We start from the raw sequence: 18382 nt of genomic DNA, 5'->3' as shown, positions 1-18382 counted from the left end.
AGTGTAGCTCGTCTGTCACCTGTCCCTATTTGGCCGTCTGGCGGTCGGCCGGCCTTTCCCGAACACTCGTGATGTTTACGAGCTCCATTTTCGGCAGTATGACCAGATATGTGGCGGACATTTCTCACGCCATGCCACGGCCACGGAGTTCGCAGCGTGGTCGGCCTTGGAAATTTAAGCCCCATTCACTGCTATATATTGTTTTCCAACGTGACAGTCGCAATGCATTTGCACAATGCACTGCACGGCACAAACCGCATACGAAATGCAGAGTGACCCGCTTACTTGAGATTAGTTAAACAAGTAGCCCTTGATTGTCATTATCCTGCTCGTGTTTTTCTCTGGCCCCGACATTAGCAGCTATAATTGTCTCGTCCAGCGGCAGCTCAAACACCGGCTCCATTGCGCACCTTTCCCTTATTCGACACCTGTCGATGCGTCACGGTTCGACTCAGACGCTGAGTCAGCCGTGATGTCACTGGCGGCATGATGACGTCACCGGATCGGTCAGCTGGGGGACAGGGACCGGCCGACCGTGACCGGTCTCTCCCAGGCTCACGGTTCACGGAATGCGCTGAACGTTACCGTGGGTGAAGGGAAAACGGTGACTGCTGGGTATGTCGTGAAAGGAGGGGAGGGGGTCAGGACTAGTGGTGTCAATTTCAGAAAACGTATGTCCAAAGTCCGTCCAATGTCCAATGCTTACGTCGATTGTCCGTCCAAAAATGTCCAAGCCAGCCATTTGTCCAAAGATGTCCGACACCTACGCAATAATTTACACTCAACACTGTTATTTCATTTGCTTTTCATGTGCCGCTGCAAGCTCAAAAGTGTTAATCATATCGAAAGCTGAGCTTTCTAATAGCCAACCAATGTTAAACACGACTACTTTTTAAAAATGTTGAGGTGTAGCAAGCGATTGTCCAAAGTTGTCCAAAGCCTGCGGCCATTGTCCAAACGAATTCCGAATTGGACATTGGACAAAATCGGAATTCCGAAGATTCAAGTTCCGATTGACACCACTAGTCAGGACACCGACGGACGGACGAAATGCCACTGGTCGCAGCTATTTGTGCATTGACCGGGCCCCTCTGTCGTCTGACGTTCACGTTTTTCTGTTGAGAAATAGTGGTCTCCGTTTCCTACTGAAGGGAACGGTACTTGAGCCCAGAATGATGAACACAAAAGTAGCTTATCGAAACCGTCGGCCAACCATAAAGCGCCAAGCGGAGCCAAAACGACTCCGGAGGCCGCCCGACGTCGTTTGAGCTCGACGACGGAGATAACTCCTGCACGACCGCGATTCAATGGTCGGGGAAAGCTCGTAGGTCTGCGACGGCACCTTGGAAGGCTCAGCGCTCGTCGGGCTGTATATCAGCGAGTTTTTAGCGGGTGGTGGGGTGTCAGGTCCGGTTGACGTGTCTGACAGACTGTGACAGGTCCAGTTGATGCGGATGACAGACTGTGACAGGTCCTGGGCGTGCGACCGACACAAGTCGAGCTACTGTGGCAGCACCGTGACAGGCGGGTAGTGAGCGATGTCGCTGCTTGGCTGTTGTAATCGCCTGAGGGACGAGAGTAGGAAGGCTTTGTCTACCCGTGTACTGTTGAAAATAACGATGCCTTGCATTTTATCACTTACAGTTGGGACCTTCAGAGGCGTTTCCATAAGCGAGACGTGGTCAAGCTAGTCGTAGCATGGCCTGCCTGTGAGTCGGGACTCAAAGTGAGAACTGAGTCTTCTCTTAGCTACCGTAAGCCATTGACAGACGTCTGCTATCTTCTTTCGCTGTCTATCGCTGTTACCCGCTGCCAGTTCTGATTTCGGCGACAGACAGCTAACAGACAGCTGAACAGTTTGCGAAGGGCTTTACAGTCAGGGCGGGCGGGACAGCGGCCTGCCCGTTTTACCGCTAGAGCCCACCCACCCCTCTGATCCGCCGGCCTCCTCCCAGCCTACTGTGAACCTTCCACGAGTCCCCGCCCTTCAGAACTAACCGAAGGTCGGGCGGGACAGGGACGTGGGACCGGCGTGCTTTCATGGCGTGACCAGGCGTGGGCGAACCTAAGCCTATGTCATCGGTGTAAATACATCGCCCATACTGCAGACAGTGGCGACCTTTAGGTTTATTGGTCGGGAGAGACATCAGTGATCAATATAGGGAGGTACCCTGTTCGGTGAAAACGTCTCCGGATGAATTATTTCATGCATTGAGTATCAATAGTATCAACTACAAAGGATTAATATATCGGCTGATTGCGGAGGAAGGCATAGGAATGTGTGCTGCTTAGTATGCCTTTCGGCGGGATAGATAGATGGGCGATGCGGGTAGAATGATGAAGATGGGTTTCCCGGGAGAGATTGGATGCATATATGCTGATAGATGTGCTCTCTGGAATGGCGTGTTTGCTGAATGTCGGCTGGAACCAATCTATACGCCGGTAAAGTGGAGAGATATTACGAGAGGAATCGAGAGGAATTCATTGAGATTAGTATTTCGCGTAGATATACGAGTAAAACATCGGATTGTGACGAAAAGGCAAGATGCCTGGTTTCGGGTAGGTACCCATTTATCATGTTTGGTCTTGAATTATGTAGGTATTTGACCAAATACTCTCGGTAACAGATCGCAATGCTCGACAGGTGGCTGATCCTGAACCTCTTTCCTCAATGCTTGTCTCGATCGAACTCAGACCACGCCTCCTCAATTTCGGCCTTGTTTTCCGGACCGGCTGTTGTTCCGGCGCTGATCCCGGACCTGGTTTTGCTGTCGGCCGTTCGTATTCCGGACCAAGCCCGGGTGTTGGTTCTGTCCGGTCTCGGATCTCCTGTTGGCCAACACCTGTGGCGACAAATAGAACCCGGCCGGGTGCCAAGCGGCCCTCCAGCCGGCCGGCGGCCTGACCCGGATGCCGCGGCCGTGCCCTGCTCGCTAAGGACGGGTCACGGGCCGGGATCCCGGTTCGGCAGAGAGGCATCGTGGTTCGACAGTCCATGTCAATATCCCTCGTTGGATAGCCGACAGGACAGTTGTGCATGTCCCAACTCCCATATAAAAGCATATAGCAACGGCAGTAGCGCAGACCGTCCGGCTGGAATCCAACGTTACAGCTGGGCCCGTCGTCTGCTCCCATGCTCCGGCTGGCTCCGTATGAGCTGTAGCCTTTTCGTGGAGCCTGGCCCGATCCGAGCTGGCCATGGAACACTTATTAGGTCGGTCTCATGCCTGACTGGTACGGAGAAATGACAGCACCATCTGGTCCGCCCGAGAATCAACGCGGGCCGCCTGACCTGGGCCAGACACGGGACAGACGCCGGCGTGGGGTGGTCCAGACAACAGACAACCGCCGGTGTGCGGTCGAGACAGCAGACAGTGACCCAGGCATGGCCGACACTGCGCCAGCTCAGACACACCGCACAGCTGGCGCCGCGCCGGCTCAGACCCGCAGCAAACAGGCGTCTCCCGGACGCACTAACAGCCGTCAGGAGCTGCCCCGTGTGTGTCGAGAGACGCGACCAGCTGTCGGCTCCCAGCGGTATTAGTCCTGTTTGCCGTCGAACGATTCACGCGCGACCGCCGCGTCTTGAGTGGGCCTGGGAGTTTACTCCAGACGCGGTGGAGAGAAGGGACGTCTTCCCGTCGGCCGGGTGTTGACGAAACCCGGATGGTCGGCGACCCCCCTGTCTCCCCCCCCCCCTCCCCTCCTGAGGGTCGCATACAACATCCGGGAGGGGACACGACAAAATCGATGCCACGCTTGCTTCTCGGAGTACCGAGGTTCTTGGTAAAGGAAGCCTGACTTCCGCGTTTGATGTGCCTAATTGGTGCAAAGTAGCTGGGGCTGTGGGCGTAGGCTCGGTCTTTGTGCAGGAGAAAATGTGATCCGTGTGATAAAATGGAATAGAAATATTATGTTTCTAAATGATTGTCTCGCTATCTAAAAGTGTTTTAACAAGACTAAGGTCTCGATATGAATGCTTAAATGTTTCCTTTCGTAATTTGACATTTACGCCTCACGTTAAACCAGTGATGTCTCTAATGTCATTGTGTTTGATATTCTACCCGTGAAAATACCCAGAATCGTTTTACACACCTAAGGAGCTGTCCGGTTTGTTTAGTTTCGCGACATTTGTAGCAATTCTGTGCTGTCCAATTTGAGTTCAGTAGTTATCGGGCTATGTCTGACTTTCAGGCACCTCTCGTTTCAGTTTCAAGCGTGAGTAGTCATGCACCTTTAGTTCAATATAAGCACTGGCACACGATCGACTTGTGTGGATGCCTGTTTTTGTATAGACTCCCGACAGCCATATGTTGCGCTTCTGAACATCGTTTTATTTTCAGCGAACCTCTGCACGACAAACGGGACAGTCTCGAATGACCCTGCCATTTACATTGAAATGTTTAGCACAGTGCTTTTTACCGCATTTGTTTTACCGTTTGCTGTGAAGTACCATTTCAGAGTTATTGGCTTTTATCTTTTTTCACAATATTCGTTTTGTACAGGTTTTGTCGGTAACGGACGTCCCTGTCCCGGCATTGTCCGTCGACATTGTTGCCTGTATTACTCTGTAAATATTCCCGATATTTCTCATTGTAGACATCATTATTCATTTTCTCTCACCGAGCTCCATTAGAACGGGTTTAGGATGAATTTTTAATAACTACTTTTGAAATATCTTAATTAACTGTGTGTCGAATGCTCTGCCAGAATGCAACCGGTTCTCTTACTATCATCTTACACTGCTGATAGCAACTCTACACCCTTTGTATCTTTTCATATCTTTAGTATTCCATTCTTTTGTTCCACCAACTTTCCCCACTGTTCTGGACCGTGGTTCTACCCAATCAGCAACACCCATCAGTCTGTGACCTGACCCTCGACCTTCGGCAGGTATCTCCAAGCTCTCCGGACAGGCGAAGGCGGCCACCTATCCGCAGCCGGAGGGCGTGCTCGGCGACTGCATGGTCAACTTCGGCAGGAAACTGGGCGACGAGGAGCCTTTCGGTAAGCCGGAGTGATCCTCCATCCCACATCTCTCTCGCCCGCCGCCCCACCTGCCGCCCCGCCCCCACCGCCCCCACCGCCCACACCGCCCACACCGCCACCGCCCCCTGCTTCCGCCGCCAGCGCGGTCGTTAGCTCTGAACTGAGTGGGATGGCAGTAATCTTATTGAAGTGCTGCTTTAACGGTAGGCGTCGTAAGCGACTGGTAGGCTACCCGGTGCTGTTGATGTTGCTTGCTCAATGTCCATGACTTCCTCGAGGTAGCGTGTTCAAAGGGTGCGGTTTGGTACCGTTTCACTGCCCGCTCTGGTACAACATCGATCCGGCTTCAGCAAACGGCTGGCTGGCTGATCTTGTTACGGCGCGCGATGTCATCATTTAGTCACCAGTATCGATGGGATGGCGTCGGCCGCGGAAATAGCTACATCCACCGGCAGATGGCCCATTCACCGATAGGGCGGACGGACGGATGTCTCCCATTATAGCCGGTGTCGCCGTCCTCCCCGCTCTGAGCGTCCCGGTCGTGCCCGTTACAGCTCAGGCGATGATCGAGACTGGTGAGGCGATGAAACAGATCGCCGACATCAAATACGCGCTGGATGACAACATGAAGCAGAACTTCCTCGAGCCGCTGCACCACCTGCAGAGCAAGGACCTCAAGGAAGTCATGGTGAGTGGAAGCTGGCAGTCGGCACTTTAGAAAGGCGGGGTGTCAGCTAAATGCGCTTCCATTTTTCAAGACCTCTTTATATGTCGTGTCTTGACAGACGCTTATATTTGCAGACTGTTCCGCTGACGTTTGCTCCTTGCTAGCAATCAGGCTAGTGATCATTAGCTAGTGATCTGTTAGTGATCCTCACATATTTGTCATTTCTTATCAATGTCACTGGTTACATATAAACGTATTTCCAACACATTGACAGCCTATATACAAATGCCTTGCTTTCCTATCTCATTTGCACTGCACTCAGCTGTGAACTCCGAGTCCTGTTCAGTGCCCAATTACGCCTTACTCTACCTTACCCTCGCCCCGTTTGCCGGCTCTGCCCGTCATACCATTGCGCTCTGACCCCACCCGGCCTCGCATCTTCTTTGATGGCTTCCCCTAACAGTCTTAGTGGGTTTCCCAAGAAGCAGACTGACGTCATCGGCTCCCCACCTCCTGCCAGACACTATGTTTTTCAGCGTTACCATGGTGATCATGGGCTCTCCTCGAGGGGTTCTATAGAGCATTTTGGTAACCGTATCTTGAGTCGCATGGGAATCTACGAAAAAGATGTGCTCCCAGCTAGAGGCTTTCAGAGAAATATCAGTGATACTAACAGGTTCTGACAGCTGGGTAGAACCTCTGAGGGTCCATCGGGATGCGACTGCCGGCTTCTGATAGATCCAGGTCCTTTGGTGTCATCCAGAGTTCATAGCTCCTTTACTGGCCAATGGAATGGGCCGGTTGGCAGGGATGGATTTCGGGAGGGACGGACGATTCTTAGTCTGCTGGATGGGCATGGTCGAGGCTCGGTGTTACCGAGCTTCTTTAGAAATCGAACATGGCATGCATATTAATTCTCATGCTCATTAATTGGCATGCTCCGTACACTCGAGCGGTGTACGGAGATCAGAGATCTGGGTGTGATCCTGGACTCCAGGCTAACATTTGGCGCGCATGTTGACGCCTGTGTGAGCAAGGCCAACCGCATGCTAGGTCTACTTATGCGCAGCATGCAGGTCTCACACCGTACCCGGCTGCCGTACTTCGATCACCGGGCAGTCATGGCGGCGTACAATGCCCATGTCAGATCGGTTGTGGAATACGCAAGTGTCGTCTGGAGTGGCGCAGCACCTACTCACCTTGCGAGATTGGAGAGACTGCAACACCGTTACCTGATGTGGTTAGGCGCCAAGACACATAGCCGGTGCTCGATGGACTATGAGTCTCTCCTCCAACATTTTCACTGTATGTCCATCAAAGCTAGACTTGTTCAGACCGACCTGAAGTTCATACGCTCTGTGTTTGCCGGCCGACTGGACTGTGGGCTACTTGTGACTATGTTTTCGCTGCGTGTTCCTGGCCGGCGCTCTAGGCAGACGGGCTTGTTCAACGTACCTTTTGGACGGGTTGATACGGTGAAGAACGGCCTCGGCGTACGAGTCCCGAAACTAGTGAATGAGTTCCTGAACAAATATCCAGACGAGGATTTCTTTCAGCCTAGTCCCCACTGCACCGCGCGCATCCGTGCCTACGCACGAGGCCTTGGTACTTGTATGACGTAGTCACGTAGGCTGCTATTGTTTGCATTACTTTTATCTTTTGCATTTTTTACAGATCATGTGTCATTTTATTGTTCCTTTTTTATTGTATCTCAGTGTTTTGGCCTTTTGCCACTTTTATACGAGCTATTGCTGTCTTAAAGTGTCCCGCGGCTTTTTGTCTGTGGTGGGTATAGGCATATGCATGTGCGTAGGCAGGTGTGATGAAATATTGTGTGTCTTGTGTGTGTGCGTGTGTGCGTGTGCGTGTTTATATTTTACTTTGACCTCAGCCGTCATTGGGTTTTGCCTGTGGCTGACAATGCCTAATAAACAATAAACAATTAACTGTTATGTTCTACCCAGAGATGCATGGGGAATGCTATGCCTTCAAAGAGCTCTTGTGAACCATAAGCGAGGTAAAGTTGCAGTAATGATTTTAATTATGCATTGGATGATCCATGACTTTTTGATAACTAACGAGAAGTTTCCTGAGGCAGTCGTATTTGGATTAAAGCAGCGAAGAATATTCATGAACATCAATTATCGTTCAATGTTTTCTTTTACCTTAACTTTGGGTTGAGCCACCGACGGCAATATTTCAGCTTTGAAATTCACAATGCGAAAGTATGATCCCATCAATGCGCTTTTGTGGGACTTCAATAAAGGTCACTCAATAATGTTATTGAAATGTTTGTTCAGTCTGTAGGGTCAGACTTATACGCTTCTCCATTTTAATTGGCACACAAAGAACAGGGATGGGGCAATTGTCTTTTTATATTTATTTAGCCATGCTCTGGTCAAAGTTCAGCTTCATTGAGCTTGCACTGCTGTTGGTTTTTCTTTTTGTCTGTGACAGTGATAAAAGTGTTCACTTCTATATCTCGCTTCTTGAAGGTGATGAGTTGAGCATCGGAGATTGTTCGCAGCTTTACGTATGCTTCTAAGCGATTTCCTGTCCTGTGTACTTATCTTACGTCTGCGTCATCACTAATCTTCTCCTGTTCCCCACAGCACCACCGTAAGAAGCTGCAGGGCCGCCGGCTCGACTACGACTGCAAGAAGAGGAAGCGGGACAGAGGTGAGGACACGGCGCCGCTGGGGGAAGAGATGGTGTGTGGAACGTGGCGTGCTCTCGGCTCGGTGGCTGGGGTTTACCGGTGTGGGTGGGGTTTCGGATAAACCCACGGCATAACTGCGGGGCATTATGTGGCTGGATTAGAGCGGCATGTCCGTTGATATTTTTGCCCAGATATGTGAATGATCGAAGCATGCTTTCCTGTGTTTGATGTGTCTGAGTGCTCCTACCGGCTGGCTTGCTTGTCATAGCCAGGTAGTTCTTATTCGTTATGAAAGGGAAAATCACTGTCGCTATAAAATGATATTTCCCTTTCATAACTCGTTGTGCTCCAACTTGTGGAATAATTTGCTTGCTTCTTAACGTGCTGCGAGTTAGCTCAAAACTGTTTGCTTAGTTGAGGCGCCAAAAAGAATAATTTGCCCGCCATTGAATGCTAGTGTTTACTGCTTTTTGGCTGAGCTGTGATGAGCTACTAAGCGTCCATGTGCTGTCTTCCCCGGGTTATGTGTTTGGTGTCGTTTATCTGCTGACCTGACCTGTCGCGCTCTGTCCGGTCAGGAGGCCGCTCTGTCAGCCCTTCCCCAGTGATGGGCAGTCCGGCCCGCACCCCAGGTACGGCCCGTACCCCGTACCGCCCGTACCGTACCTCTCTTATCCCGTACCGACCGTACCGCATGTGTTTGCCGCAGTATTGCAATGCCCCACCCATCAACCTTATTAGTGTAGTTATACACGTACTGATCCCAGTTATGCGGCCCGCTCCCCAGTTACGGGCCCGCACGCACGTACCCCGTACCGCCTATACCATATATACCGTAGTTGAGTAACACCGCGCTGCTCATCCCTGTATATACAAACCTCAGACTGCGGTACATGCACATTGCTCGTCCATTTCCACCATATTGTCCGTGTCGTCGCCGCCGTCGCCACTGGCGCTGCATTCCTCACACCTGCTGTCATCACAGCAGTCCCTGGGGTGTCGTTCCGTTGCCGGCGACTCTGGGAGTGTCGCGCGCCACTCATTCCGCTCTGATACAATCACACCTCCCCCAGAGAGTCGTATAGGTGTCGTTTGGTACCCGCAGTGGTCGTTTGTATTCATCTCTGGTCCCTGTAGAGCTCCGTGATTCTGCCTTGGCTATGTTGACTGCACGTAAAAAGTAGGCGTTTGCTGAAGTGCTTATTTTGTCTGAGATTGTTTTGTTTCCCAGCTTACACTTACACTCAGGAGGATCCATTAACTATCTTGTATTTTTCGCGACTAGCTAAGACAAATATGCAGCGTTCGGCGCAGCACAGGTGGTCACTGGTCAGTCAATTTCCTTTTCCGTTTTTATGTGAGTCTGTATCCGTTTCCGTATTAATATCCGTCCGTGTGTGGTGCTGTCGCTGGACCTTTGATCACATTTGCGGCTCGACAATTTTTTTTTTTTCCGGTGCAGCTGTGGAGTCGACATATTGGGTTATTACTCCTTTCTGCAGTGTCTTTATTTGGTTTATGACGTGGAAAGATTGCGCTCGGGGTTCTAGAATGATGTATTGCTGGTCAGTTCCGTTATTGGGCTGTATTTTTGTCAGTCTGAAACTTAGTTTGGCATCTGCACAGACAGCCGTCACTAAATTGGCTTTGACTGGTCATGACTTGTAGGAGAAACTCATCAGCAAGAATTTGATGATGCATCGCGCAATCAACATTGGGCCTGCCTGGCTGATTGCTTCCATAATTCAGTTGCGTGTCTAATTGACTTTCTAATACCCCGACACCATATGGTTCATTGTGCTGTTCTTTTGTTATTTTTCGTCGTTAGACGACCAATTTGAATATCAAGCCTAATGATCCAATAAATGTATTCGAACATCTTCCTAGCATGTCTCGCTTCCTGCTTTCAGCACCCGTTATCTGGCCTGAACCAGCCGTATCTGTCCATATGGTTCTGTTCGCGGTATCGGTCACGGTTCCTGTGCCCGGTCACCCAGATGTCGGCCCGACTGGTACGGGCTCTGGGGTGGTCCGCCATTTTGCTGTGGACTGTGCGAATGGCTGCCTTTCTGACTCAACGGTGCTGCTTCACCGGGGTGTCAGAATGAACGGCGGACAACTCGTCCCAACGCTGTGCCGGTCTCATGATGTCTCCTGATCTGCCCAGGTGGTCACCAATACTCGAGTTTGCCCTCTAGAGGCAGGCAGACTGGCTAGAGTCTTGTTTTGTTTGGACGTGTGGTGTCGCATTTTACAAGCAGACTTATTTCGACCAAGGAGTCCTAGTATCTCAACATGTCGTGATTGCTGGATTCTCAAAGAGGCTTCCATCCCAGCCTCAGTCCTGACTCGTGCCATGCCCCCTATACACCTCCCGCTTCTGTCTCTCTGCAATCCCACGAGACGGGATGTGACACAGCTGTTAGCCGCTCTGAGAGCCCGGCCCGGTCCCCGGCGGCCGTCAGACCGTGGCCGCATGATGAGCCCAATCTCCCGTCCGGCCCGGCGGCTACTCTGTCGGCCCATATTGCAGCGGCTGGCCGACTCTATTTGTTGCCGCCCGCAGCTGCCGTCAGTGGACCGAGTTATTCGGCCGCGGACTGCGTTATTCGGCTGCGGACTGCGTTATTCTGCCGCGGAGGTGATGGTCTGCCGGCTGACGCTAAAGACTGTTATCTCCGGCGGCTGCTGATGACTGACAGAGCTGGGGTGTCGCTCTCCGGGCGCGTGGTGGTCGTTTCTATGGGGATGGCTGTCGCTGGGTCGGCAGAGTCTTAGGAACACGTACTTTTTGGTGTTCCAAGTGCTGAGAAGCTGAAGCTTTAATGGTTCAACTTGAAGATGTTTTCCAGTGTCCAGTCTCACTATCATCACCCTTCATGCTGCAGAAGACATAGCCGGGTCGTTCTGTCCGTTCATCTTTCGTTTACGGGCGCCTGTCTGGCTCGGTGATATGACCTGCCGGCGGCGGGCGGCGGTTTTTCATCATCTCACCACCCTCCCTCCCGGCCGCCGTCGCTGCCGTCGGTCGCCTGGTGAGATATAGCCAGTCATCAGGAGCGGCGCCGCCGGGCCGCCATCCAGACGGCCCGCAAAAACGTCAAAGCCAGCCCGGAAGGTCAGCCGGGCTGGCGAGCTGAGACGGCACAGGCGATGGCAGAGGAGAGGAGGAATGAGGCAGAGGAATAGCGTCGGGGTCAAGATGGGGAAAGCGAATTTTATTAGACTCGACAGACACACTGCTTGGTAGAAGGGAGAAACTTTTGCCTCAATCGCGTTGCATTTTGCTGTATTTGCTTTTTAGGGCGGCACATTTTAGAAAGTCGTCAATCTATCATTGCTGCATGACGCGTGTGCCATTCTGCTTTTTTTTCTCATCCCTATAGTTAAATCTTGGTTTCAGTCACCTCCCAAGGCTCGCCATCTCCTCCTTGACTTTGCTTACCTTGTGTTCCCGTAAAACATTTAATGGCGTGCTCACTTTCCTTGGCAACGTAACGGCGGGCCAATGACCTCGTAACCTTTCTCAATGACCCGGTGAATGACCTGAGTATAACCCCTTTCCCTCCCGCCCCCAGGGACCAACATTCCGGATGAGGAGATTAGGATCGCCGAGGACAAGTTTGCTGAATCGCTCCACCTCGCCCAGATGAGCATGCACAATCTGCTGGAGAACGACGTAAGTGGTGACGTCACTGGGTGTTGGTGATTTCGTCATTCGGTAGGTACACGGTAATCACGGTGGTGGGTTTAACACTGGCGCTCTGTTTTGGCAGTTTGTGGTGAAAGGTGATGAGGTGTTTGACAGATAGCTTTGATGCTGTGCCAATGACTTGAGTGCGTTTTTTGGCAGGGATTACATGGTGTGTTTGATCGGGTGCATGGGGATTGACAATTTGTAAACCCTGATATTGACGCTCGATCAGTCAAAGACTTTGTATAGAACATTTGAACTCCATTTCCGAAATCATGCTTCAATCGATATCACTAATAAGTTAGTGTCATAGCAGAGAAGTTCTAAAGCTTTTAGCGGAGAACTTTATTAAATTAATGTATTGCCGTCGTTTCTCGTGCCCTCGAAGTTGAAGCGAACAGTTGCCCATCTGGCCTCACGCCAGGAGTGTCTCCAATACCCTTTCGCCGTCTCACTTGATGTAAAACAATGCGTCGTCCTGGCCCATTCTTTGGCTGACTTGGGTGGCTGCCAGCTTAGCTACACCCTGTTCTTACCGTTGGAAATTCGTATCCTTATCTCAGTGTGAGAGGAAGACGACGTTCTTACTCCTTAGTGCTGTCGCCGTGACCCGGCCAGTGTCCAGTTGTGTGAAAATATCTATACGAGACGGCGTAAGTTTATCGCCCTTCATATTTGCCCTTGTGATGCGCTCAAGCTCTCTGTCGTTGCGCTAAATGCTGCACAGGTATATACAGTCACCCCATGTATGCTGGGTAGCGGAAACTTCCATCCAGGGCATATTTTAAGGCACTTACTGCGTCCCACTATGGGACGCAGCCCCCTCGCCTTGGGACGTAGCCCCTGCTGATTTGACCCACTGCGTCCCTGCCCTGTGCCCTGACCGGTTCCCTCACCTGTGCCCTGCTGTGTACCCTGACCTGTACCCTTCCCTCTAAAATGTCCTGTGCCATGCCCTGTAACCTGCCGTGTCCTACTTTCTGCCCTCCTCAGTGCCCTACTCTGTTCCTTGTCCTGTGCCCTTAGTCGTAGCACGTGCCCTCTGCTCAACTTTGGGACGCAGTAAAAATTTGTTAAAATATGCCCTGCTTCCATCAGATCACTTTCTGACCGTGTGTCTGTTACCCTCTGCCCGCCAGGTGGAGCAGATTAGTCAGCTGGCGACGTTCACCGAGTCACTTCTTGAGCACCACCGGCAGTGTGCAGACATCCTCTCCGCCCTTCAGGAGACCCTGCAGGAGAAGAAGAACGAGGCGGCGTCGCGCGCGAGACCAGAGTTCCGACCCAAGACGCTGGCCGACCTGGGCATCCAGAGCAACGCCACCTACCAGCCGGACGGCACCAACGGCGCGCTCAGCAGCGGCAGCGCCCCTAGCGGTGAGTTCGGAAACTACTGTGGAGAATCAGAGGGCGTGTCATGAGTGGTGGTAAAGACGTGAGTGAGTGGGTTTAGTGTGTTGGTGGTCTTCTAACAATGGTGTTTGCTTCTACTAACTGACTTGAGATCTCAGCTGTCGCTGGATAACACATGCTTACATATACTAAGTACGTGTGTGGCTTTGGTGTTTCTAGCTGAACTCAACTGTTTTCAGCTCCTTGCTGTTCATATTCTGTATATCTTTGTCTTGTTCTCTACTTCCCTTTCCATGTGTTGTCACCTCCTACGGCTAAGATGGTGGTGGTTCGCACATTGTCGGAGCTGAGGTGGCTGTGTGTCTCGGTCTCCCTTCTGTGTGCCTCTGAGATCGTTCAGTCTCTTTCTTCCTTCTGTGTCTGCGTGCCTCCAGGGACTGCTATTTAGCGGACATCAGTCTCTTCGTTCCGTGTTTGCTGCCTCTGGGATGTCTTTTCGCCCCTCTTCTGTGTCTATATGTGCTGCTTGGACGGCTCTGTTCCCCGTCCCTCTATCTCTACCTTCTTCTCGTATGTCTCTGTGTGCCTCTGGGACAGCTCCGTGTCGATCACTCTCATCTGTGTCTCTATGTGCCTTCGGGACGGCGCTAGGCCTCATTCCCTCCCTCCCTTCTGTGTCTATGCACCCCGCGGAGGCTATGCACCTCTGTAGGAACGTTTCTGTAGCGTATCCGCTCGCTCCCTCGGTGTCGCAGAGAGCACACCGCAGCGCTCCCCGCTGCCGACTCCGGACGCGGGCGCTGCCAACACCTGGGAGCCCCTGTTCCCGGCCGGCCAGCCGCCCAAGTCGCCAGCCGGTAACCAAACGACGCCGCATTGCTTAATGACTGCTTCTTTTCGCTTATTTCTTCTCTTTTCTGGTGTTATGATTGTGTTGCTTGGTGCTTGTGTGGTACTTGGTGTGGCATGATGGGAGAGGATGCTAGTTTCGCTGATGGGATTATTTCAGGTTTTACACGCGGCTCCAAGTGAAGTGTTTCCTATGCTATATCTGTTAATTGTATTTGTGTGTTCATTTATGATAGTTTTGATTACGAGTTTTGAATTATATGATCGAACTTAGCGATGGATGAAAATGATTAGATGGTAAATATTTCTATTGCCAATTGAGCATATGCTTATTTTGATTCCCTTACGGCACGCTTCCTGCATGGAGCGGATAGGTGTCGCTCACATCGATATTTCAGCAAGGGAATGCATTTGGTGCACGTTACTCGCATATCGAATCGTATTGTCGATTATCAATATATTCGAATAGTTGCCTAGAGTTCAAAGCCGAAGGGTATCTCTTGTGCATTGATGTCTGCATTTACGTAAGTGCGTACGGTATTATTAACATTGATGCGATAATTCACCGTATAATTGTTTGGCAATATCTTACAGCCACTATCCACCATTTTATCATTTTTAGAGTTGTTTTGGTTATAGGAGCAACTAGGGTTACCCGCGTGCTCCGCAACGCGAAGAAGGGTTATTTTTGACCCGTGGGTATTGGGTTGGTCTGTGTCGATTTGACTGGTATCCATTTCGTTCGATTGCTTTTTGACGGCCAAGCTTTTTGTAATAAAAAAGATACATCGCATCGAGGTGCCCATGTCGTATTATCATGCGTTCTACTTTAGAATGATTCGAAAACTGGCGTGAAGTCTTTTGAGAGCCATCGATGAATTTCGCTAAAAATGACGATGTAATGGTTTGGAACATTTACATTTTTAAGAATACTGCTGCTCATCATGCAAAAATGAAGACTGAACCTTGGACAGAATTGAATGCTCTTTCCAACGGTGCCATTTTCAATCGCCAGATATATCAGATCATGGAGCAAAACCATTTTGATGAACAAAACGGCACAAAATTGACAAACACCATTTTCTCCTGTGATTTGCACCACCTTGGTTTGGATCAATCAGCTTTTCACAATTTTTATATGAGAGGCGGTACCTTTCTCTTGCAAATAGGCGTTGATTCAACTCGCTCCATTTAACGGTCACCTAAAAATAAAATTAATTCCAAAATCCCTCAAAAACCGCAATTTTTCAAATAAAAGTGCCCTCTCCGGTGCACGTGGCGCGTGCTATCCTCTGCATTGCACACCATTCAATAGCCCGTTCAATTCTGTACACGATGCTGTTTTCCCCGTGCCGGTCGGACCCCTGGTCACCAAGATATTGCACGGGAACTAGACCCGTGTCGGCCAAAATTAGCCGTTTTCGCCCGATTTCGCACGCCGATTTTTACATGTAAAGTCTATGACGCGAATTTGCACTTTTTGAGCACGCGCCACGCGCTCCCTATCGACCCGATCGAGCTGAGACCCCTCAAAGGCACGTCGCGCATCCTTGATCTATAAGTTGTGCAAATTTCACCGGGCTAGGTGCAACGGTCTGACCTGTAGTCCACGCAAAGCACGACCAAGTCGGGACCTCGGTAACGGACAGACGCACCCTCCTCAAATAGTAATATTGACAAATAGTTGTGGAATGACAAGCGGCTGCGCCACTTGCTCTGCTGCGTGGTAGGAAAAAAATTGCGGCACCAGCCAATTTGCTTTCGAATGGTGTTCGTTTCAAATCGATGTGTCGTCTAGAAGCATAGATATGGACGGAAATGTGAAGAGAATTAAAAAAGAACTGTTCTGAGGGCTTTGTTGGATGAAATTTGGCTGATACGGGGTCTAGACGGGTCAAGAGGGTCAGCCCCAGTCACTTTGGGTCAGGCCAGGTCACAAAGGTTACCTCTTGTCCGATGGGATCAGCCCGGGCCACAATTCTACTTTTGCCCCCACCACTACCCCTACCCCTACCACTACCCTTACCCCTGCTACTACCCCTACCACTACCCCTACCACTACCCTACCCCTACCACTACCCATACCACTACCCCTACCCCTACCACTACCACTACCCCTACCACTACTACTACCCATACTCCTACCCCTACTGTAGCAAGGGAATGAAGGGAAGGAAAAGTACAGAAATAAAAAAGCTGCATCTTGAGGTTCATCAAACAGCGCGGTCCACTGCTGTTCGGCGGTGTAGCAGAAAAGAGATTCGCTGCTGGAAGGAACTCGATAGTAGAGCTGGTAGAACAGGGGAGCTTGAGAGTCGTTGAAGAGATCCCGAGATAGATCTAGTGAGAGATCCAGATAGTGATGAGATCCTGAGATAGATGAGATCCACCGGATAGAGATGTAAGTATCCACCTTGCGTACAAATACATCTGATGGAAGATGCTTTTTAAATTGGAGGCTTGATGATTCTGTTCATTGTATAGACCATGATGCACGAGATGCTTCTTCACTGCTCGGATTAGGGATAGAGGGATCCGATCAGCTGGGTTTGCAGCACAGTTGGGCAGGTGAAGGACAGGGCATTCGAAGTCCCGATGACCACTGCCAAACATATGGGTGGTAATTACATTGATTAATTGAATGTGATCATTCGTCCAGTCACCCATTCCTATATCACTGGCCTCCCCATTACAAAAATTGCCCGCTTAGTTCGTATTAGCGTTGCTAGTTTAGTTGCCCTCGAGAATCATTTGTTCGACTGCCATAACCGAATTCTACCAAATTCCTATCGGCCTTACTCTAAGATTCATGCGTCATCATTCTCACATCCTTGCTCGCATTACGTTCACATTTCATGTATTCACCCAAATTTAATTGGTAGCCCCCGAAATTCCCTCCGATAGTGTTAGGCGTCTTACAAACCATGGTCTCCCCGGCGAGATAAATGTCTCTTTCCGAAATCCATATGCATGCTCCGCTAACCGGCGACAAAGATACTTATCGCAGGGCCGTCCAGAATAATTATACACAAATATCCACCCTACTAATTTATGGGATTCACTACACGTCCGATAGACTTATGGTACACACATACACGATTTATATCCGACTTATCTCTCTACCGGGAGAGATTACCTATGCCCTCTTCCGGTCCGCGTGTAACATTCCCGTTCACGACCCAGGGACCACCGTTCATATCCTGGAACTCTCCTCAGGAACTCTCCTTAAACCATGGGATTTACTCTTCAAGGCCTTACGTGTCCTGGAGTACATTCTTCCCTCCCCTGAGGCTGTCCAGTACCGATTAAGGTACCTTTACAAAATAAGTATGAGGACTTATTCGGGACACTACGGCGCGCCTTATCCGCACTTTTGGGTGACTCACCCCTGACCCTCGGCTTCTTGCCTTTGGCATAACTTACTCTCCACTGCACACTGTGCCAATCTTCCCCTTCCCCCTGCCGTAGAAACCTCTCACTGCCTTCTCACCCAGTGTTACCTAAGCGGGAAAATTAACAGTGGCCGGTACCACTGGCGGAAAACGTGCATATGCCCTGCGTACGTGACGGCGTGTCCCTCTTATTATTCCGGTCTGGACGTGGGTTTAGAGAAGTGCATCTGTGTCTCATACGGTCATGCTGGTAAACGCTACGCCATAGGAGACGGGCAAACAAGCCGTCTGTGCCTCACAATGCCCTGTGCCAATATTGGTGGAGTAATTATTGGCGCTAACTCTCAAGAACGCGAATAACAGAAACGCATCTAATCGTAATCTCAAGTCCTAATTGCTGCTGCACGCGTGAACCTAATCATCAGTTCTCGTAAACAATCCTAGCAGACCTTGAACCGCTCTTGATTTCATCAGATAATCTAGAACCAATTAGTACGCACCGATCTGTCGTCTGGTTGTGATCCACCGTATCATAGTGAATTGCTGAATGCTCAAACGGAAATGACTCCTTGAAACTCGTTCGATAGCTTCTGATGGGCTACTAGTTACCTAAACAAATTATCTTTATAGAGTGCCAGAATATTGTCATAGGGTCCCTAGCCTTTCATAGGGAATCTATTTTAAATCATCCTATTAGCAGTAAACAATGCGCATCAAACGAAGTGCAGTCCTAAATATCAAATAGCATGTCATATTTAAAATTATGCATTAACTGTTTA

The 18382-nt window shown here is 50.4% G+C and overlaps 1 protein-coding gene across 19 annotated transcripts in view; it reads left to right on the top strand.

The window, feature by feature from the left end:
- LOC122377875 (endophilin-A-like) overlaps positions 1 to 18382 on the top strand; it is a 73415-nt gene that overhangs the window by 28238 nt on the left and 26795 nt on the right. For 7 of the 19 annotated variants that reach the window (XM_043358407.1, XM_043358409.1, XM_043358403.1 and 4 more), the window contains exons 4-8: positions 4894 to 5007; positions 5544 to 5677; positions 8269 to 8335; positions 11894 to 11994; positions 13149 to 13386. In XM_043358407.1, coding sequence (XP_043214342.1) covers positions 4894 to 5007; positions 5544 to 5677; positions 8269 to 8335; positions 11894 to 11994; positions 13149 to 13386 — 654 coding nt within the window. Of the gene's footprint in view, positions 1 to 4194; positions 4219 to 4893; positions 5008 to 5543; positions 5678 to 8268; positions 8336 to 11893; positions 11995 to 13148; positions 13387 to 14117; positions 14220 to 18382 lie in introns of all 19 variants that reach the window. The other 12 variants (XM_043358399.1, XM_043358400.1, XM_043358395.1 and 9 more) reach the window with 3 other exon arrangements.

Source organism: Amphibalanus amphitrite, unplaced genomic scaffold, assembly GCF_019059575.1.
Source record: "Amphibalanus amphitrite isolate SeventyFive unplaced genomic scaffold, NRLGWU_Aamphi_draft 000052F_arrow, whole genome shotgun sequence".
In the NCBI taxonomy this organism is placed as follows: Eukaryota; Metazoa; Arthropoda; class Thecostraca; order Balanomorpha; family Balanidae; genus Amphibalanus; species Amphibalanus amphitrite.
The sequence above is the reverse complement of the archived record's forward strand: the minus strand, read 5'-3'. Positions and strand labels throughout refer to the sequence as shown.